The sequence below is a fragment of the Molothrus aeneus genome, chromosome 31, assembly GCF_037042795.1.
Source record: "Molothrus aeneus isolate 106 chromosome 31, BPBGC_Maene_1.0, whole genome shotgun sequence".
In the NCBI taxonomy this organism is placed as follows: domain Eukaryota; kingdom Metazoa; phylum Chordata; class Aves; order Passeriformes; family Icteridae; genus Molothrus; species Molothrus aeneus.
The window spans coordinates 1,636,829-1,657,739 of record NC_089676.1 but is presented as its reverse complement, the minus strand read 5'-3'; the positions used below and the strand labels follow the sequence as shown (position 1 = coordinate 1,657,739).

At 66.7% G+C, this 20,911-nt stretch overlaps 2 protein-coding genes across 2 annotated transcripts; both read right to left on the bottom strand.

The window, feature by feature from the left end:
* Positions 1 to 1,260: 1,260 nt before the first annotated feature.
* Positions 1,261 to 3,771, bottom strand: LIM2 (lens intrinsic membrane protein 2). Its single transcript, XM_066567958.1, has 4 exons — positions 3,606 to 3,771; positions 2,802 to 3,011; positions 2,156 to 2,290; positions 1,261 to 1,328 (listed from the first exon to the last, which is right to left on the bottom strand). Exons 1-4 carry the CDS (start codon positions 3,769 to 3,771, stop codon positions 1,261 to 1,263), a joined length of 579 nt encoding a protein of 192 aa, XP_066424055.1.
* A 4,657-nt stretch (positions 3,772 to 8,428) lies between these two features.
* LOC136568101 (V-type proton ATPase catalytic subunit A-like) lies at positions 8,429 to 20,224 on the bottom strand. The gene is made up of 14 exons (XM_066567957.1): positions 20,149 to 20,224; positions 19,277 to 19,405; positions 18,457 to 18,671; positions 17,543 to 17,680; positions 16,816 to 16,967; positions 15,846 to 16,008; positions 15,086 to 15,194; positions 14,323 to 14,445; positions 13,293 to 13,407; positions 12,991 to 13,054; positions 12,197 to 12,400; positions 11,039 to 11,133; positions 9,679 to 9,850; positions 8,429 to 8,521 (listed from the first exon to the last, which is right to left on the bottom strand). The coding sequence occupies exons 1-14, from the start codon at positions 20,222 to 20,224 to the stop codon at positions 8,429 to 8,431; spliced, it is 1,848 nt and encodes a 615-aa protein (XP_066424054.1).
* Positions 20,225 to 20,911: the final 687 nt, after the last annotated feature.

Below are 20,911 nucleotides of genomic sequence, written 5' to 3'. Positions count from 1 at the left end.
GGCCGAGCCGGGCCGGTGGCGGCGGAGGGGCCGGTGCTGCTCAGCTGCGGGACGGTACCGGGGCAGGGGCGGGGCGGGGCGGGGTTCAGGGGGCGGGGCATGGAGGGGCGGGGCATGGAGGGGCGGGGCCGGGCGGGGCGGACCGGTCCGGCAGGTCCGGCCGGGGGCGGGGCCCAGGGCGCGGCCTTAAAGCGGCGATGGCCGCGGGGGGAGCGGTGGGGCCACACCCGGCGGGGGGAGCGGCGAGGCCGGGAGCGCTCCCGGTGCCGCCAGTGCCCCCAGTACCCTCCATGGACCTCCATGGCACCCCCAGTACCCTCCATGGCACCCCCAGTACCCTCCATGGCACCCCCAGTACCCTCCATGGACCTCCCAGTGCCCCCAGTACCCTCCATGGCACCCCCAGTACCCTCCATGGACCTCCCAGTGCCCCCAGTACCCTCCATGGACCTCCCAGTGCCCCCAGTACCCTCCATGGCACCCCCAGTACCCTCCATGGCACCCCCAGTACCCTCCATGGCACCCCCAGTGCTCCCAGTGACATCTCCATGGACCTCCCAGTGCTGGCAGTGACCCCCATGGACCCCCCAGTGACCCCCCCATGGCACCCCCAGTACTCCCAGTGCACTCCACGGACCTCCCAGTGCTCCCTCCCAGTGCTCCCAGTGCCCTCCATGGACCTCCCAGTGATCCCGGTGACCCCCCCATGGCATCCCCAGTGCTCCCAGTGACCCTCCATGGACCTCCCAGTGCCCCCAGTACTCCCAGTGCATTCCACAGACCTCCCAGTGCTCCCTCCCAGTTCTCCCAGTGTCCCCCATGGACCACCCAGTCCACCCAGTAACCCCCCATGGACCTCCCAGTGCTCCCAGTGACCCCCCCATACACCTCCAGTAACCCCCCATGACATTCCCAGTGCTCCCAGTGCCCCCCCATGGACCTCCAAGCGCCCCTCGTATCCCCCACAGTCCATCCCTGTCCCCTCCCAGTACCCGCCCCCAGCATATCCCAGTTCCTTCCCACACCTGGGGCCATCACCGACGCCCCCAAAAGTTTTGGGATCCCCGAATTTCCCCCAAGGAAACCCACCAGGAGCTGGAGGGGGGGGGGGCGTTTATTGGCACAGCAAAAATTGGGAAATTTGGGAAAAAACCGGGAACAGGAACGGAGGGGGATCAGCAGAGGCCAGACCCAGCTGAGCACATTCGGGGACCCCAAAATTGGGGGAGGGAAACAGGGACCCCCCACCCCCAGGGCCCCTCAGGACCCCCCAGCTTCGGAGCTCTCCGGGGACGGGTCCTTGGAAGCGGAGCAGATGTGGAAAATCCCTTCGGGGGGGGGGGTGGGAAGGAGGGGTTAGGGGGGGTGAGGAGGGGATTTGGGAACCCCAAAACATTTGGGGGGCCGAAATCCCACCCCCTGCAGAGCCTGGGCGCAGGGCAGGGCAGGGATGGACCCCCCCCCCCCGTTACCGTGACCCCCCCAAATCCCCGTTCTTCCCCCCTGTTCCCGTTCCCTCCCAGTCCCGTTCTCCCCTCCCCGTTCCGGTGTCCCCCCCGTTCCCGTTTCCCCCCCGTTCCCGTTTCCCCCGCACCGTTCCGGTGCCCGCCGTTCCCGTTCTCCCCCGTGCCCGTTCCCCCTCCAAATCCCGGCTCCGGTGACTCCCCGTTCCCCCCGCCCCGTTCCCGTTCCCTCCCGATCCCGTTTTCCCCTTCCCGTGCCCCCTCCATTCCCGTTTCCCCCCCCCGTTCCCGTGCTCCCCCCAGTTCCCCTGACCCCCCCCCCCGCCCGTTACCGTGACCCCCCAAATCCCCGTTCCCCCGTTCCCGTTCCCCTCCCTACCATTCCCGTCTCGTTTCCCGTTCCCGTTCTCGTTCCCCCCATTCCCATTTCCCCCCCCCCGTTCCCGTTTTCCCCCCTGTCCCGCTCCCCGCCCCGTTCCCGTTCCCGGTGCCCCCACCCCGCCCCGTTCCCGTTCCTCTCCTATTCCCGTTTCCCCCTCCCGTTTCCGTTCCCCCTGCCCGTTCCCGTTCCTCCCCTGTTCCCATTTCCCCTCCCCATTCCCGTTCCCCTTCCCCCCATTCCCGTTCCCGGTTCCCGTTCCCGGTTCCCGTTCCCGTTCCCGGTTCCCGTTCCCGGTTCCCGTTCCCGGTACCGGCCGAGCCCAGCAGCGCCGCCGCCACCCAGGCCAGGATGAAGGACCAGGAGAAGCTCCAGGAGCTGCGGGGGGGGCCCAGCAGGGCCAGGGCCCCCCCAGAGCCCAGCCCGAGCCCCAGGAGCGCCAGCAGCCCTGGGGACACCGGGGACAGTGGGGACAGGGACAGTGGGGACAGCGGGGAAAGGGACAGGGGCAGTGGGGACAGCAGGGACAGCGGGGACAATAGTGCAGGGACAGGGACAGCAGGGACAGCGGGGACAGGGACAGGGACGGTGAGGACAGGGACAGCAGGGACAACAGGGACAGGGGACAGGGACAGGAGTGACAACAGAGCAGGGACAGGGGACAGTTCGGGATGGGGACAGCAAAGCAGGGACAGGGGTCAGGGACAGGAGTGACAATAGAGCAGGGACAGGGGACAGCTGGGGACACTGATGATCCCCAAATTCCCACCCTGCAGGGACAGGGGACAGCTCGGGGCACGGGTGACACTCGCGACAGGGACAGGGACAGCCCCGATGTCCCCAAATCCCCATCCCGCCCAGCCCAGCCCTGCCCCTATGGGGACAGTCCCCAGCCCCCGTGTCCCCCATGTCCCGCCGTGTCCCCGGTGTCCCCAGATGTCGCCGGTGTCCCCACGCACCTGCCAGCAGCAGGGTGGCCCCGGCCGCTCGTTCCCGCTCCCGCCGGGCCCCGCCGGTCCCCAGGGGCAGCCCCAGGACGAGCCCCGCGGCCGCGGCGACGACCGAGAGCAGCAGCAGCGCCCGGGTGGCCTCCAGGAGCGCTGGGGGGGACGGGGACACGGCGTGGGGACACCGCGGGGACACGCGGGCGACACCCCCGGCTGCCATATCTGAGGGACACTGCGGGGACAGCTCTGAGGGTGGCAGCGCCAGGGACAGGGGTGGGGACGTTGGGGACAGGGATGGACCCCCCCCAGTTCCACCTTGTACGGGGGTGACACCTCCGGGACACCTCCGTTGGCACGGCTGGGGACAGTGGGGACACCCCCAGGGGTGGGGACGTTGGGGACAGGGATGGACCTTCCTCCAATTCCTGCCCTGCATGAGGGTGACATCACGGGGGACACCCGCGGGGACAGCTCTGGGGGTGGCACCACCAGGGACAGACACCTCTGGTCTCCGGGGGACGCTGGGGACACCCATGGGGACACCTCTGGGGTTCCCCGCGGGTGGCACCTCTGGGGACAGCAAGGACATCACAGAGGGACCCAGGGCTGGGGACATTGGGGACAGGGATGGACCTTCCTCCAATTCCTGCCCTGCACGGGGGTGACACCTCCGGGGACATCCGTGGGGACAGCTCTGGGGTTCCCACGGGTGGCACCACCACAGGGACAACGATGACACCCCCAGGGGTGGGGACATTGGGGACAGGGCTGCCCCCCCCCGGGTTCCCACCCCTTGTCCCCCCATCCCGGGCGTACCTGGGGTGGTGGCGTGGGGGTGGCACTGTCCCCCGAGGCAGCCGTGCCACAGCCCCAGGCTGGCCGTGCCCCCCGGTGCCCGGCACTGTGCCCAGAACGGGGTGGCCGTGGCGGCCACCAGCAGCGCCAGGCCACTGGCACCGCACAGAGACCCCCCCAGCGGCATCCTGAGGGGACATGGGGACAGCTGGGGACAGCTGGGGACAGTGTGGGAACACAGGGACGGGTGTGGGGACAGCGTGGGGACAGCGTGGGGACACAGGGACAGGTGTGGGGACAGCCTGGGGACAGCCTGGGGACAGCATGGGGACACAGGGACAGCCTGGGGACACAGGGACAGGTGTGGGGACAGGCGTGGGGACAGCATGGGGACAGTGTGGGGACACAGGGACAGCCTGGGGACACAGGGACGGGTGTGGGGACAGCGTGGGGACAGCGTGGGGACAGTGTGGGGACACAGGGACAGTGTGGGGACAGTGTTGGGACAGCGTGGGAACACAGGGACAGGTGTGGGGACAGGCGTGGGGACAGCATGGGGACAGCCTGGGGACACAGGGACAGCGTGGGGACACGGGGACAGCGTTGGAAGAGCACGGGGACATGGGGACAGGCGTGGGGACAGAGTGGGGACATGGGGACAAGCATGGGGACACAGGGACCATATGGGGATAGTGTCAGGACATCTCTGGGGGACACGGGGACAGGTGTGGGGACACGGGGACAGCTTGGGGACATGGGGACAGTGTGGGGACAGCCATAGGGACAGCAATGGGGACAGCCTGGGGACATCTCTGGGGGACACGAGGATCCCCAGGATGTCATCTCATGGGGACACTGGGGACACCCATGGGGACATTCCTGGAAGGGGCTACATGGGGGTGGCACCTCTGGGGACATGAGGGACGTTCCTAGGGGAGAGCGGGGGGGGGGGACACTGGGGACAGACATTGGGGACATTGGGGACAGACATTGGGGACATTGGGGACATTGGGACTCACCCGCCGTCAGCAGCCGCGGTGCCGCTGGCCCATGGCCGCCTGTCCCCGTGTCCTGCTGTCCCCAGGGAGGGGACAGGGCCCCCGGCACGTGGCACTGCCATTGTTGGGGACACAATGCGGGAAGGCTCTGGCTGCTGAGGTGGCACGAGCCTGTCCCCAGGCGGGTGACACCGCGGGGGAGGGGGGGACACAGCCCTGGTGACACGGCCGGGTCCTGCCAGGCCTTGGGGACAGTGGGTGACATCCCCGAGGGCAGGGCCAGGCCAGGCTGGGCTCAGGACCCTGCCCAGCTGGAGAGGGGACACTGGGGACACGGGGACATTGGGGACACTGGGGACATGGGGACAGTGGGGATGGGACACTGGGGACAGTGGGGACATGGGGACAGTGGGGATGGGACACTGGGGACAGTGGGGACACTGGGGACATGGGGACAGTGGGGTCTGGGACATGGGGGACACTGGGGCAGCAGGGCCAGGGATGCTGGGGACATCAGAACAGGGACATTGGGGACACTGGGGACACAGGGACAGCAGGCCCAGGGATGCTGGGGATGGGACATTGGGGACATTGGGGTCAGGGACACTGGGGACGTTTGGGACACAGGGGCAGTGGGGTCAGGGATGCTGGGGACAGCAGGGACAGGGACAGGACAGGGACACTGGGGACATGGGGGATGGGACACTGGGGACATGGGGACAATGGGGACACAGGGGCAGCGGGGACTGGGATGCTGGGGACATGGGGACAATGGGTACAGGGACATTGCGGACACTGGCGACACGCACAGGTGTCAGTGCCCGCGGGCCGGTGGCAGCAGGAGGACCCCGGTGACAATGGCGGTGACCATGGCGGTGACAATGGCGGTGACAATGGTGACGATGCCGCGGCCACCGCGCGGGGGGGCTCCGGAGCAGGGGGGGCTGCAGGGGGCACCTGGGGGGGGGGGGGCGACAGGGGCGACCCTCAGGGGCTGCAGCCCCAAATCCCACAGAGAGACCCCAAATCCCACAGAGACCCCACAGAGAGACCCCAAACCCCACAGAGAGACCCCAAATCCCACAGAGACCCCAAATCCCACAGAGATCCCACAGAGAGACCCCAAATCCCACAGAGACCCCAAATCCCACAGAGATCCCCCACATCCCATCAAGCCCCCAGACCCATCACGGGAGAAGGGCTGGGGGGGTCCCGGGGGTGATCCCGGGGGTGGTTCTGGGGGTCCCGGGGGTGTTCCCGGAGGTGGTTCTGGGGGTCCCGTGGGGAGTCCCGGGGGTCCCGGGGGTGATGCCCGGGGGTGTTTCCGAGGGGGTCCCGGGGGTGATGCCCGGGGGTCCCGGTGGTTTTTTCCCGGGTGTTCCTGGGGGTCCCGGGCAGGACTCTGGGGAGGGGTCCCGGGGCTGTTTCTGGGAGTGTTTCGGGGGGGGGTCCCAGGGGTGTTCCCGGGGGTGGTTCTGGGGGTCCCGGGGCTGTTCCCGGGGGTGTTCCGGGGGTGTTCCGGGGGTGTTCCCGGGGGTCCCGGGGCTGTTCCCGGGGTGTTCCCGGGGGTGTTCCCGGGGCTGTTCCCGAGCTGTTCCCGGGGGTGGTTCTGGGGGTCCCGGGGGTGTTCCGGGGGTGTTCCCGGGGGTGTTCCCGAGCTGTTCCCGGGCTGTTCCCGGGGGTCTCACCGAGTGGCAGCCGCAGTGTGACGGTGCCACAGGCGCAGTCGCTGTCCCCCACCAGCAGACACGTGAAGGTGCCGCTGTCCCCTCCCCGCACGTCCCGCAGCTCCAGCGACACGGGGGCGACACCGGCGGCGACACCGGCGGCGACACCGGGCGCCACCAGCGCGGCCCTGGCCCCGTACGGGGGGTGGCAGCGCGGGGGACCCCGGCCCCGGCTGCACACGGGGACAGCGGGGACAGCGGGGTCACCCCCAAAGTGCCACCAGCGCACTGTCACCAACCGGCCCAGGGGCGCGCCCGCCGCGGGACAGCCCAGGGTGACACTGGAGCCCAGGGTGGCGTTGGCCACCGCCAGGCCACCGTGGGGGCTGCGACACTGCTCGCAACCCCCCGAGGGGTCGCCTGTGGGACCTGGGGACAACGCCGAGTGTCACCCCCGGGGAGTGGCACCGGAGCCGTGGTGGCGCTGGGGACAGATGCGGGGAGGGGGGAGGTCCATGAGGGGAGCCTGGAGGTGTCACCGTCCCATGGGTGACACTGCTGGGGGACACGCGGGGACGGCCACCAGCTCCGGACAGGGTGGGGACAGCGATGGGGACAGGGACGGGGACAGGGACAGGACAGTGATATCCCCCCAGCCCCGAGTCCCGCACCCCAAATCTCGCCCCCTGTGCACCCCCAGGACCCCCCGAACCCCCCCAGACCCCTCGAACCCCCTCGACCCCACGTCCCCCAAGCCCCCCCCTCACTCCCAGCACCCTCAGTTCCGCCCCCAGACCCCCAAAACCCCCCTGAACCCACAAACCCCCCAGACCCCTCAGCCCCCCTCAATCCCCCGGCCCCTGTGACCCCCCCAGAACCCCCCGGACCCCCCTGATCCCCAACACCGCAAATACCCGGATTCAGGACCCGCCCGGACCCCCCAGACGCCCCCAGAACCCCCCGAACCCCAAACCCCACAGACCCCGAACCCCCAGAACCCCCCGAACCCCAAACCCCACAGCCCCCGGACCCCCCAGAACCCCCCGAACCCCAAACCCCACAGACCCCGAACCCCCCGAACCCCAAACCCCACAGACCCCCCTGAACCCCCCCGAACCCACCGGGGGTCCCCAGGGCCGCCCCCAGCCCCAGGGGCAGCAGCAGCAGCAGCTCCCACATGGCCCCGGGGGGGACACGCGGGGGACACGGGTGACACCGGACCCCGCCAGCCGCGGGGCGGGGGGGGGACACGGGGGGGGTGACACGGGCCCGGCCCTGCCACGTGGCGGCCGCTCCTCCCCGCGGGCCGCGCGGGCTGTCCCCGAATGTCCCCGAATGTCCCCGCGGGTGTCCCCACGCCAGCCCCAGCCAAGAGCTGGGGTCACCTCCCGTGTCACTGTCACCCCCGTGTCCCTGCCAGGGTGTCCCTGTCACCCTTGGGTCCCCCCCCAGGATGTTCCTGTCACCCCCGTGTCCCTCCAAAGTGTCCCCCTGTCCCATCCAGGCTGTTTCTGTCCCCCCCCAGGATGTCCCCATGTCCCCCCCAGGGTGTCCCTGTCACCCCCGTGTCCCTCCAAAGTGTCCCTGTGTCCCTTCCAGGCTGTTCCTGTCACCCTTGTGTCCCCCGCCCCAGGATGTTCCCATATCCCCCCCAGGTGTCCCTGTCACCTCCATGTCCCTCCAAAGTGTCCCCGTGTCCCCCCATGGTGTCCCCGTGTCTCATCCAGGCTGTTCCTGTCACCCCCAGGGTGTCCCCATGTCCCCCCAGAGTGTCCCCGTGTCCCCTCAAAGTGTCCCCATGTCCCCCCAGGGTGTCCCTGTCACCCCCCGTCCCCCCCCCCGCTCCACTGTGTCCCCCCCTCCATCCTGTCCCTGTCCCCCCCCAAGTGTCCCCATGTCCCCCCAGCCGTGTCCCCATCCCCCGATGTCACACGAGGGGACGTTGAACAACCCAACCCCCCCCCCACCACCACCACCCTCGACCCCCCCGGACCCCCCCAGTGCCACCCCCGGTGTCCCGTGTCTCCCCCCCCCATTGTCACCCCCGGGTGTCACCGGACGCTCCCGCCCCTCCTCGGGAAAGCCACGCCTGGATCTCGAGTGCCACCACGGGCTCTTTATTGGGGAGGGCGGGGGGGACCCTGGGGACCCCCCCATCCTGTGACCCCCCCCCCCCCTTTCAGTCCTCCAGGTTCCGGAACGCCGCCACCATCTCCTCCTGCAGCTGCGCGTAGGACGCCAGGATGCGCTGCTCGCCGTCCTTCACCGGGTCCTGGCCACGAGGGGACACGGGGGGACATGGGGGACACGGGGGTGGCACTGTCAGACCCGCACGGGGCGGTCCCAAAGCCCCCCAGGTCACCCACATTGAGATTCGTGTGGGACACGGTGATGTCACCCCCCAAACGGGGTCACACCCACCCTGACCGTCACAAGGGACACGGGGGGACACGGGGGGACACGGGGGTGGCACCGTCAGATCCACACAGGGGGGTCCCGGAACCCCCGCGGGTCACCCACATTGAGATTCCTATGGGACCCCCCAAAAATCCACCTGGGATTTATTGTGGGACCCTCAAATGGGGTCACAGCCCCCGTTCTGATGGTCACAAGGGACACGGGGGGGACACGGGGGTGTCACTGTCAGAGCCACATGATGGGGTCCCCAAACCCCCTCAGGACACCCACATTGAGATTCGTGTGGGATCCCCCCAAAAAAATCCACCCAGGACCCCCCAGATGGGGTCACAGCCCCTGTTCTGATGGTCACAAGGGACACAGGGGGGACACGGGGGTGTCACTGTCAGAGCCCCACAGGGAGGTCCCCAAACCCCCTCAGGACACCCACATTGAGATTCGTGTGGGACACCCCCCCCACGGGGGTCTCTGCCCCCAAATCCCCCTTTAACCTCCCCATGGGACCCCCAAATCCCCTTAACCCTCCCCAGGGACCCCCAAATCCCCCTTTAACCTCCTCCAGGACACCCAAACTCCCCCTAATCTTCCACCAGGACCCCTAAATCCCCCCTTAACCTCCCCATGGGACCCCCAAACCCTCTCTTAACCCTCCCGTGAGACCCCCAACCCCCCCCTTAACCCTCCCGTGGGACCCCCCAAATCCCCCTTTAACCTCCTCCAGGACACCCAAACCCTCTTTAACCCTCCCCAAGGACCACAAACACCCCTTTAACCCTCCCGTGGGACCCCCAAACCCTCTCTTAACCCTCCCGTGGGACCCCCAAATCCCCCTTTAACCTCCTCCAGGACACCCAAACCATTTTTAACCCTCCCTCAGGACCCCCAAATCCCCCTTTAACCCTCCCCCAGGACCCCCAAACTCCCCCTGATCTTCCACCAGGACCCCTAAATCCCCCCTTAACCCTCCCGTGGGACCCCCAACCCCCCCTTGGAGCTCCCCCAGGACCCCACCTGGAACTTCATGGCGCTCAGGCGGTACAGGATGTCGCCGAGGCCCTCGCGGATGGTGGCCCAGGTGACGCGCTGCTCCTCGGGGCCCGCCCCCTCCACCGCCCCCCGCGCCAGGTCGTAGAAGGTGATGAGGTTCTGCAGCATGCCCACGGTCTTGTAGAACGGGCAGAACCTGGGGGGGGCCCGGGGGGGTCAGGATGGGGGGGTTTGGAGGGATTTGGGGGAGTTTAGGGGTGTTTGTGGGGTCAGGGAGGTCAGGATGGTGGAGTTTGTGGGGAGTTTGGGGGTGTCAGAATTGGGTTGGGGGTCTCAGGGCTCAGCACCATCACGGTCTTGTAGAAAGGGCAGAACCTGGAGGGTGCCTGGGGGGTCAGGATGGGGGAGGTTGGGGGAGTTTGAGGGGTTTTGGGGGGGTCAGGAGCAGGTTGGGGGGGTCAGGATGCAGCATGCCCACGGTCTTGTAGAACGGGCAGAACCTGGGGGAGTCAGAGTCGGGGGGGTTTGGGGGGCCCGGGGGGGTTTGGGGGGTCAGGATGGGGGAGGTTGGGGGAGTTTGAGGGGTTTTGGGGGGTCAGGAGCAGGTTGGGGGCGTCAGGGTTCAGCATTACCCCGGTCTTGTAGAAGGGGCAGAAGCTGGAGGGATTTGGGGGGGTCAGGAGGAATCATGGTGGGAGGGGTTTGAGGGGGTTTTGGGGGGGGTTTAGGGGGTCAGGGAGGTCAAGACGGGGGAGGCTGGGGGGGTTTGAGGGGTTTTGGGGGTCCAGGAGCAGGTTGGGGGCGTCAGGGTTCAGCATCAGCATGGTCTTGTAGAAGGGGCAGAACCTGGGGGGTGCCTGGGGGGTCACGATGAGGGGGTTTGGGGGGGTTTGGGGGGGTCAGGAGTGAGTTTGGGGGTGTCAGGGTTCAGCATCGCCATGGTCTTGTAGAAGGGGCAGAACATGGGGGGTCCCTGGGGGGTCAGGGTTGGGGGTTTTGGGGGGAGTTTGGGGGTTCAGGAGTGAGTTTGGGGGTGTCAGGGCGCAGCATCACCACGGTCTTGTAGAAGGGGCAGAACCTTGGGGGTCCCGATGGGGCGGTTTTGGGGGGGATTTGGGGTGTCAAGGAGGGAATGTGGGGGTTCAGGAGTGAGTTTGGGGGTGTCAGGGTACAGCATCACCACGGTCTTGTAGAAGGGGCAGAACCTGGTGGGGCCAGGGGGGCTCAGGGGGGTTCAGGGTGAGGGTTTGGGGGTCCCAGAGGGGCCCCAGGGGTCCCAGTACCAGTCATAGGGAGAGCGGGGTCAGGGTTGGGGTCCCGGGGGGTTCAGGGTTGGGGGGTCCCGGGGGGTCCCGGGGGGTTCAGGGTTGGGGGGCCCCGGTACCGGTCGTAGGCCGAGTATCCGTTCTGCTGCAGGAAATCGTCCTTGAGCAGTTTGGCCACCTCCAGTGTCACTTTGTCACCCTCGGCCAGCGACGCCTGCGGGGACAGAGCGGTCCTGGCACTGCCCGGGCCCCCCTGAGCCCACAGAGCCCGGCCCGGGCCCCAAATCCCAGAAACCCCATCAGTCCCACAGACCCCATTGATCCCATGAGTCCCACAGATCCCAGAAACCCCATGAGTCCCACAGATCCCATTGGTCCCATCAGTCCCACAAATCCCAGAAACCCCATGGAACCCATCAGTCCCATCAACCCCATTGATCTCACTAATCCCATCGACCCCATTGATCCCATCAGTCCCATCAATCCCATCGATCCCACTGATCCCATAGATCCCACTGATCCCAAAAACCCAGTCAATCCCATAGATCACATCAGTCCCACAGATCCTACAGATCCCACAGATCCCATCAGTCCCATCAACGCCACTGATCCCATAGATCCCACAGATCCCAAAAACCCAATCAATCCCATAGATCACAACAGTCCCATCAATGCCACTGATCCCACTGATCCCATAGATCTCATTCACCCCATTGATCCCATCCCACCAATCCCATAAATCCCAGACCTTCCCCACGAGCTGCACGATCTCGGCCAGCTCCTCCTGCAGGGTCCCACATCCCATATCCCACATCCCATATCCCAGACCCCATATCTCACATCCCACATCCCATATCTCACATCCCAGACCATGACCACACATCCCAGACCCCATAAGCCCCCCAGACCCCATAAACCCCCCGGTCCCACCTTCCCCACGAGCTGCACGATCTCGGCCAGGTCCTCCTGCAAGATCCCACATCCCACACCCCACATCCCACACCCCATATCTCACATCCTACACCCCATATCTCACATCCTACACCCCATATCTCACATCCCAGACCCCATAAACGCCCCAAACCCCAATGCCAGACCTTCCCCACGAGCTGCACGATCTCGGCCAGCTCCTCCTCCTCCTGCAGGATCCCACATCCCACACCCTATATCCCATATCCCAGACCCCATATCCCATATCCCAGACCCCATATCTCACATCCTACACCCCATATCTCACATCCCAGACCCCACAGGCCCCCCAAACCCCCCAGTCCCACCTTCCCCACGAGCTGCACGATCTCGGCCAGCTCCTCCTCCTCCTGCAGGATGCGGCGGGCGCGGTCCCTCAGCGCGGGCAGCTCGGGGTGGGCGCGCTCGTAGTGCGGCTCGAGGGCGCGCAGGTACCGCGAGTACGAGATCAGCCAGTTCACCGAGGGGAAGTGCTTGCGCTGCGCCAGCTTCTTGTCCAGCCCCCAGAACACCTGGGGTGTCACACAGTGTCCCCGAGGGTCACCCAGTGTCACCGCCGGGTCACCCATCCTGTCCCCAAGCTTCTTATCCCGCGGGATATCCAGCAGTGTCACCCCCGGGTCACCCCTGTGTCACCCTGTGTGTCCCTGTCCAGCCCCCAGAACACCTGGAGTGTCACTTAGTGTCACCTCGGGTCACCCAGTGTCACCCAATGCCACCTCATGTCATTCTGGGCATCCCCCAGTTTCTCATCCCCATGGAACACCTGCCAGTGTCACCCCCGTGTCACCCAGCATCTCTTGTCCAGCCCCCAGAACATCTGGCAGTGTCACACAGTGTCACCTCATGTCACCCCCGGGTTGGGAATGTCACCCCCGTGTCCCCCATCTTGTCCCCAGGCTTCTTGTCCCCATGGAATACCCGACAGTGCCACCCCTGGGTCACCCCTGTGCCACCCCCGTGTCACCCAGCGTCTCCCTGTGTGTCCCTGTCCCCGCCATGTCCCCTCTCCCAGTGTGTCCCCATCCCACTCATGCCTCCCCCGCAATCCCCTGTGTCCCCAGTGTCCCCAGTGTCCCTGCTGTCCCCCGTGTCCCCTCACCTGCACGATGCCCAGCGTGGCCGAGGTGACAGGATCCGAGAAGTCCCCTCCAGGAGGGGACACCCTGCGGGGCAGGGGGGGGTCGAGGTGAGCTGGGGGTGCCCTGGGAGGTCCCCCCACCCTGGACACGGGGACACACACGGGGACATGGGGACATGGGGACACAGGGACACACACGGGGACATGGGGACACAGGGACATGGGCGACACTCACGGGGGACACTCGGGGGGTCACAGGGACAGGGGACACTCACGGGGGCGCGGTGGGACACAGGGACATTCAGGGCACATGTGACACTCACGCCCCGACGATGCTGACGCTGCCCTCGCGCTCGGGGCTCCCCAGGCACCGCGCCCGCCCCGCGCGCTCGTAGAACGAGGCCAGGCGGGCACCGAGGTACGCGGGGTACCCGCTGTCTGTGGGGACACAGGGCTGTCACCTCCCTGTCACTGCCCTGTCACCTCCCTGTCACTGCCCTGTCACCCCCCAGTACCCGCTGTCTGTGGGGACACAGCTGTCACCTCACTGTCACTGCCCTGTCACCTCCCTGTCACCGCCATGTCAGCCCCGGTACCCGCTGTCTGTGGGGACACGGCTGTCACCTCCCTGTCACTGTCCTGTCACCTCCCTGTCACTGCCCTGTCACCCCCCAGTACCCGCTGTCTGTGGGGACACGGCTGTCACCTCCCTGTCACTGCCCTGTCACCTCCCTGTCACTGCCCTGTGTTTGTCCTGTCACCTCCCTGTCACTGTCCTGTCACCTCCCTGTCACTGCCGTGTCAGCCCCGGTACCTGCTGTCTGTGGGGACACGGCTGTCACCTCACTGTCACCTCACTGTCACCTCACTGTCACTGCCCTGTCACCTCCCTGTCACTGCCCTGTCAGCCCCGGTACCTGCTGTCTGTGGGGACACAGCTGTCACCTCACTGTCACTGTCCTGTCACCGCCCTGACACCTCTCAGGACACCACTGTCACCTCCCTGTCACCCCCCAGTACCCGCTGTGTGTGGGGACACAACCGTCACCTCCCTGTCACCTCCCTGTCACCTCCCTGACAACGCCATCTGCGGGGACATGACCGTCACCTCCCTATCACCCCGAGGTTTTTGGGGTCTCCCCCGTGCCCACCCCGAGGTTTTTGGGGTCTCCCCCGTGCCCACCCTGGCGTTTTTGGGGTCTCCCTCATGCCCATCCCCTGGGATTTGGGTCCCACCCCACACCCCGGTGTTTTTGGGTTCTCTCCCTCCCTGTGACCTCTTGGTTTTTGGGGCCTCTCCCACCCCCACCCCGGGGTTTTTGGGGTCTCCCCCCCCGTGTTTTGGGGTCTCACCCGCCGGCATCTCCGCCAGGCGCCCCGAGATCTCCCTGAGCGCCTCGGCCCAGCGCGAGGTGGAGTCGGCCAGGAGGCAGCTGTGCAGCCCCATGTCCCGGAAATACTCGGCCAGCGTGATCCCTGTCACACGTGTCACACGTGTGTCACACGTGTCACACACCCGGCACACCTGACACACACCCGTCACACCCCCAGGGACAGCGTGATCCCTGCCATGCGTGTGTCACACGCCTGCCATACACCTGTCACATGTGTCACACAGCTGGCACACCCCCAGTCCAGTCACACCCCCAGGGACAGCGTGATCCCTGCCACGCATGTCACATGTGTCACACACACGTGTCACACACCTGTCACACCCCCAGGGACAGCCCCAGCCCCAGGGACAGCGTCACCCCTGTCACACGTGCGTGTCACACATGTCACACATCCATCACATCCCCAGAGACTGCCCCGGCCATGCCCATGTCCCTGTCCCTGTGTCCCTGTCACACACACACACACGTGTCCCTGTCACCCCATGTCACACACATCTCTGTGTCACACACACATTTCCCTGTCCCCGTGTCCCTGTCACACACGTGTCCCCACTTTCCTATCACACACATGTGTCCCTGTCCCCATGTCCCTGTCACACACCCATGACCCTGTCACACACACACACACACGTGTCCCTGTCCCCATGTCTCTGTCACACACCCATGACCCTGTCACACACACACACGTGTCCCTGTCCCCCTGTGTCCCCCAGTGTCCCCACCGGTGTAGATGGAGGCCTCTCGAGCAGCCACGGGCATGTTGGATGTGTTGGCCACGAGCGTCGTGCGCTTCATGATGGACTCGGAGCGGCCACCAACCTCCATGGTCAGCTGGGGACAGCAGTGTCACACTGTCACCTCCCTGTGGCACCACGGCACAGCCCTGCCACCCACCTCCATGGTCAGAGGGGACAGCAGTGTCGCATTGGCACCACGTGTCACCTCTCTGTGTCATCCCCGTGTCACCTCGGGGAAGTCACTCAGGACCCTCCATGTACACCCGTGTCACTGTCACCCCGATGTCCCTAATGTCCCCTGCCACCCCGATGTCCCTGTGTCCCGTGTCCTCCCAATGTCCCATGTGGCGCTGTCACCTCGGGGAAGTCCCCAAAGACCCTCCATGAATTCCCATGTCACTGTCACTGCCCTGCCACCCCCATGTCACAGTGCCATCCCCATGTCCTGCCATGCTCTGTGTCACTTCGGGAAAATCCCTGAGGATTCTCCACAAACACCCGTGCCACTGCCACCCTCCTGCCACCCCGATGCTCCCCCGTGTCCCCATGTCCCAGTGCCACCCCGATGTCCCCCGGATGTCCCGGTGTGGCGGTGTCACCTCGGGGAAATCCCATGAACACTCGTGTCACTGTCACTGCCCTGCCACCCCAATGTCCCCGATATCCCCGCATCCCGCCGCGTCACGGTGCCACCCCGATGTCCCTGGTGTCCCGGCTGTCCCGGTGTCCGCTGTGGCGCTGTCACCTCGGGGAAGTCCCGCAGCACCTCGGACATTTCGTTGCCGCGCTCCCCGCAGCCCACGTAGACGATGACGTCGCTGTTGGAGTACTTGGACAGGGACTGGGAGATCACCGTCTTCCCGCAGCCGAACGCGCCCGGGATGGCCGTGGTGCCGCCCTGCACGCACCTGGTGACACCGCGGTGACACTGCATGGCGCTGGTGGCACCGCGGCCACACCCCGCGCCTGTCCCCATCCAGCCCTGACCCCGCGCCAGCCCCGTCCTGTCGCTGTTTCCTGCCCCCATCCCTGTCCCCAAATCCAGCTCTGCCTGTCACCATCACTGTCCTCATCCCTGTCCCCAAATCCAGCTCTGCCTGTCCCCATCCCTGTCCCCAAATCCAGCTCTGCCTGTCACCATCCCTGTCTGAATTCCTGTCCCCACCCCTGTCCCCAAATCCAGCTCTCCCTGTCACCATTCCTGTCCCCACATCCAGCTCTGTCTGTCCCCATCACTGTCCTCATCCCTGTCCCCAAATCCAGCTCTGCCTGTCCCCATCACTGTCTGCATTCATGTCCCCATCCCTGTCCCCAAATCCATCGCTGCCTGTCCCCATCCCCGTCCCCAAATCCAGCTCTGCCTGTCCCCATCACTGCATTCCTGTCCCCATCCCTGTCCCCAAATCCAGCTCTGCCTGTCCCCATCCCAGTCCCCAAATCCAGCTCTGCCTGTCCCCATCCCTGTCCTCATCCCTGTCCCCAAATCCATCTCTGCCTTCTGCCTGTCCCCATCCCTGTCCCCATATCCAGCTCCTGTCACCGTCCCTGTCCTCAGCTCCATCTTTCCCGGTCCCAAATCCTGTCCCTGTCCCCATCCCTGTTTCCTGTCCCCTGTCCCCATCCCGATCCCGCTCCCTACAGGAAGAGTGCACCCCCCCGGTCCTGATCCCAGTCCCGATCCCAGTCCCGATCCCAGTCCCATTCCCGTTCCCTACGGGAAGAGCGCGTCCAGGACCCTCTGGCCGGTCAGCAGGGGGTGATTGGCCGGGAGCTTCTCGGCCACGGGCCGGACCTGCCGGACCGGCCACACCTGGATCATGGAGAGCGGCTCACGGACCCCCTGGAACTCCAGCTCCAGCACCACGTCCTGCGGGATCGGTGGGGATCAGCCCGGGATGAGCCAGGATCAGCCCCGGATCAGCCCGGGATCAGCCCGGGATGAGCCGGGATCAGCTGGGGTTAGGCGGGATCAGCCCGGGATCAAACCGGGATCAGCTCGGGACACCCTGCCCGGCCCCCACCCCGCCTATCCCGATCCCAATGATCCCGACCCCGCTCCCGCTGGTCCCAATGATCCCGATCCTGATCCCAACCCCGCTCCCGCTGGTCCCAATGATCCCGACCCCGATCCCGCTGGTCCCAATGATCCCGTTTCTGATCCCGACCCCGATCCCGCTGGTCCCAATGATCCCGACCCCGATCCCGCTAATCCCGACCCCGCTCCCCTCGATCCCAATCCTGATCCCGACCCCGCTCCCGCTGATCCCAATGATCCCGATCCTGATCCCGACCCCAATCCCAATCCCGCTAATTCCGACTCTGATCCCGCTGATCCCGACGCCGATCCCAATCCCGCCGGTCCCGGTGCCAGTCCCGTTGCCGGTCCTGGTGCCCAGTCCCATTGCCGGTCCCGTTACCGGTCCCGGTCCCGGTGCCGCTCACCGTCACTCTGTAGTGCCCGGGGGGTGCGATGTAGGTGACGGTGCCGCGGCTGCGGGGCGGGACCATCAGCCGGTGCTGCAGCAGCGAGTTCTCCGCCACCGAGCCGTAAATGTCCCCTCCTGTCACGTGGCTCCCGACCTGGCGACACGGCGGCGACACCGTCAGCGACCCCCGGGGGGCTCCGCGCCCCCCGCCCCGGCTGCCGGGACAACGGCGGTGCCCGTGTCCCGCCGTGTCCCCCTGTGTGACCCCTGTCCCCATGTCCTTGCCACCTTGGAGTCCTCATGTCCCTGCATCCTCACTGTCCCTGTGTCCCCCTCAATGTCCCCTGTGTCCCCCAATGTCCCCGCGGCTCTGTGGCCCCGTGTCCCCGAATCCCCCATGTCCCTGTGTCCCCAACGTCCCCGCATCCCTCCGTTCCTGTGTCCTCTCTGTCCTCACTGTGTCCCCACTCCCTTTTTGGGGTCTCCTCCTCGGCAGGGGGGACAGGGAGGGGACAGGGAAGGACAGAACGAGGGGACAATGGAGGATGATGTCCCTTGGCAGGGACAGGACTGGGGGGGACAAAAAGGGACAGAGGGGTTGAGGGGGACAGGGCAGGATGGGGGGGGACAGGGAGGGGACAGGGAGGGGACAAGGAGGGGACAGGGAGGGGACAGAGGGGATGGCAGGACTGGATGGGGAGAGGACGAGGAGAGGACAAGAGAGGGACAAGAAAGGGATGACAGGACAGGACGGGGATGGGACAACAAGGGGACAGAGGGGATGACAGGACAGGGCGGGGAGGGGACAACAAGGGGACAGGGGAGGGGACAGAGAGCCTGGGAAGCCGGATGGGGAAGGGGGGACAGGACAGAGATGGGACAAAGGGACAGGACGGGGACACAGCGAGGTGCCAGGGAGGGGGCACGCACCCGGAGGTTCTTGCTGGGGACAAAGTCCCAGTCCAGGTGTCGCGGCAGCGCGGGGACATTGGTGCCCCGCGGGATGTAGATGCTGCGCGTGGCCTCGGCGATGTCGCGCAGCGGCCGCTGGATCCCGTCGAAAATGGAGCCCAGGATGCCCGGGCCCAGCTCCACCGAGAGCGGCGTCCCCGTGCGCCGAACCGGGTCCCCAACCTGCACCCCCGCTGCGGCCGCTCAGGAATGTCACCGCCGGAGGGACACGGGGGGACAGCGGGGACACGGGGACTGCAGGGACAGCGGGGACGCGGGAACCGGCGGGACACGGGGACTGCAGGGACAGCGGGGACACGGGAACCGGCGGGACAGCTGGGACCAGGCGGGATAGCAGGGACACGAGGGGGACAGCGGGGACACGGGGACCAGGCGGGACAACGGGGACACGAGAACCGGGGGGGACATGGGGACCGCGGGGACCGGTGGGACACGGGGGGCACAGTGGGGACACGGGGACTGTGAGGACAGTGGGGACCGGGGGGGCAGCGGGACAGGACAGGCTGGGGGGACAGGACACAGGGGACAGGACGGGGGACAGAGGGCACAGGACAGGGGGGTTGGACAGGACAGGATGGGGGTGACAGGGAGGGGACAGGGAGGGTGGGGAGGACGGGGAGGGGACAGGGCAGGGCAGAAGGGAGGGGACAGAGCCGGCTGGGACAGGACAGAGGCTCGGGGGGGGACAAGGGAGGGGACAGCAGAGGACGGCGGGGACAGGGCGGGGCGGTCGGAGGGACAGAGGGGTGGCGGGGAGGGGACAGCGGGGACAGGATACAGGTCTCCTCGTACACCTGGAGCGTGGCCATGTCCCCCTCGAGCCGGATGATCTCCCCCACGAGCTCCGCGTGTCCCACCCGCACCAGCTCGTACATGGCCGCCCCCGCCATGCGCGTGGCTGTCACCACTGCGGGGACACGCCGCTGTCACCCCGGCCCGGGGCCACCACCCCCTGCCATCCCCCCCTTGTCACCGGGGTCACCACCCCAAGCGGGACCCCTCTGTCCCCATCCCTGTCCCCTCTCCACGACCATCCCCGGGTGCTTTCCCACGCTGTCCCCTCCCCATTGTCCCCTCTCCTGTCCCCATTGTCGTGCCACAAACGCCATCGGGATCCCTCTTCCTTCTGTCCCCAGGGTGTCCCCACGATGTCCCCTCCTGTTCTCAACTCCATCCTCTCCTCATTGTCCCCTCCCCAGGTGCTCGCCCCCCCTTGTCCCCTCCCCATTGTCCCCTCTCCTGTCCCCATTGTCGTGCCACAAACGCCATCGGGATCCCCATTCCCGGCTGTCCCTCTGTCCCCAGGGTGTCCCCAGGGTGTCCCCTCCTGTTCCCAACCCTGTCCCCTCCCCAAGTGCTCCCCCCATCATCCCCTCTCCTGTCCCTCTGTCCCCATTGTCCCACCACATTGTCCCCCCTCCTGTCCCCTCCCCAAGTGAGTGCTACCCCCCATTGTTCCCTCTCCCTTGTCCCCTCTCCTGTCTCTCTGTCTCCCTCCATTGTCCCCTCTCCTGTCCCTCTGTCTCCCTCCATTGTCCCCTCTCCTGTCCCCAGTTTAGCGCCACAAACGCCACCGTGTCCCCATCCCCTGCTGTCCCCAAGCTGTCCCCAAGCTGTGCCTGTCCCCAGGTGTCCCCAGTGTCACCGTACCGGGCCCGGACACGCCATGCACGGCCCCCACCAGGCTCTCGCGCTCCTCCAGCCGTGTCCCCCGTGTCCCCTCCATGCTGTCCCCGTGTCCCCTCCCCGCCGCGCTGCCACCGCCGTTAAATGGCCCCGGGCGCCGGTGACAACCGGACAGGGCCACCACCGCAGGTGTGGCACCAGCGGCCGTGTCCCCACCCCCGGGGACACCGCGGGGACAGGGGGTGACACCGGCTGGCTCCGGTGACAGGGCCAGCGCGGGTGTGGCACTGTGTGCAGTCAACAGCTCCGGGTGACACCGGCACGGCCCGGCTGGGGGTGACGGGGACACGGTGTGGGTGTCCTTGTCACCTTCCTGCTGCGTCCTTGTCACCCCCTTCTCTTTGTCACCCCCACGGCCTTTTCATCCCCTTCTCTTTATCATCCCCGTGTCATTGTCACCCCCACGTCCTTGTCACCCCATTCCCTTTGTCACCCCCCCATGTCATTGTCACCCCCACGTCCTTGTCACCCCCTTCCCTTTGTCACTCCCCCCATGTCATCGTCACCCCCGCGTCCTTGTCACCCCATTCCCTTTGTCACTCTCCTCATGTCATTGTCACCCCCATGGCCTCGTCACCCCATTCTCTTTGTCACTCCCCCCATGTCATTGTCACCCCCATGTCCTTGTCACCCCATTCTCTTTGTCACTCCCCCCATGTCATTGTCACCCCCACGTCCTTGTCACCCCCTTCCCTTTGTCACTCCCCCCATGTCATCGTCACCCCCG

Coding starts and splice junctions, on each gene's coding strand:
- LOC136568101 (XM_066567957.1), bottom strand. CDS start 20,224: ATGGAGGGGACACGGGGGACACGGCTGGAGGAGCGCGAGAGCCTGGTG. Junction 18,672..19,276: donor CCAGGTGTACGAGGAGACCT/GTATCCTGTCCC, acceptor GAGCGGCCGCAG/CGGGGGTGCAGGTTGGGGAC. Junction 17,681..18,456: donor TCCCCAGCAAGAACCTCCGG/GTGCGTGCCCCC, acceptor CCGTGTCGCCAG/GTCGGGAGCCACGTGACAGG.
- LIM2 (XM_066567958.1), bottom strand. CDS start 3,771: ATGCCGCTGGGGGGGTCTCTGTGCGGTGCCAGTGGCCTGGCGCTGCTG. Junction 2,291..2,801: donor GGCCACCCTGCTGCTGGCAG/GTGCGTGGGGAC, acceptor CGGTGTCCCCAG/GGCTGCTGGCGCTCCTGGGG. Junction 1,329..2,155: donor GGCGCTGCTGGGCTCGGCCG/GTACCGGGAACG, acceptor CCCCCCCCGAAG/GGATTTTCCACATCTGCTCC.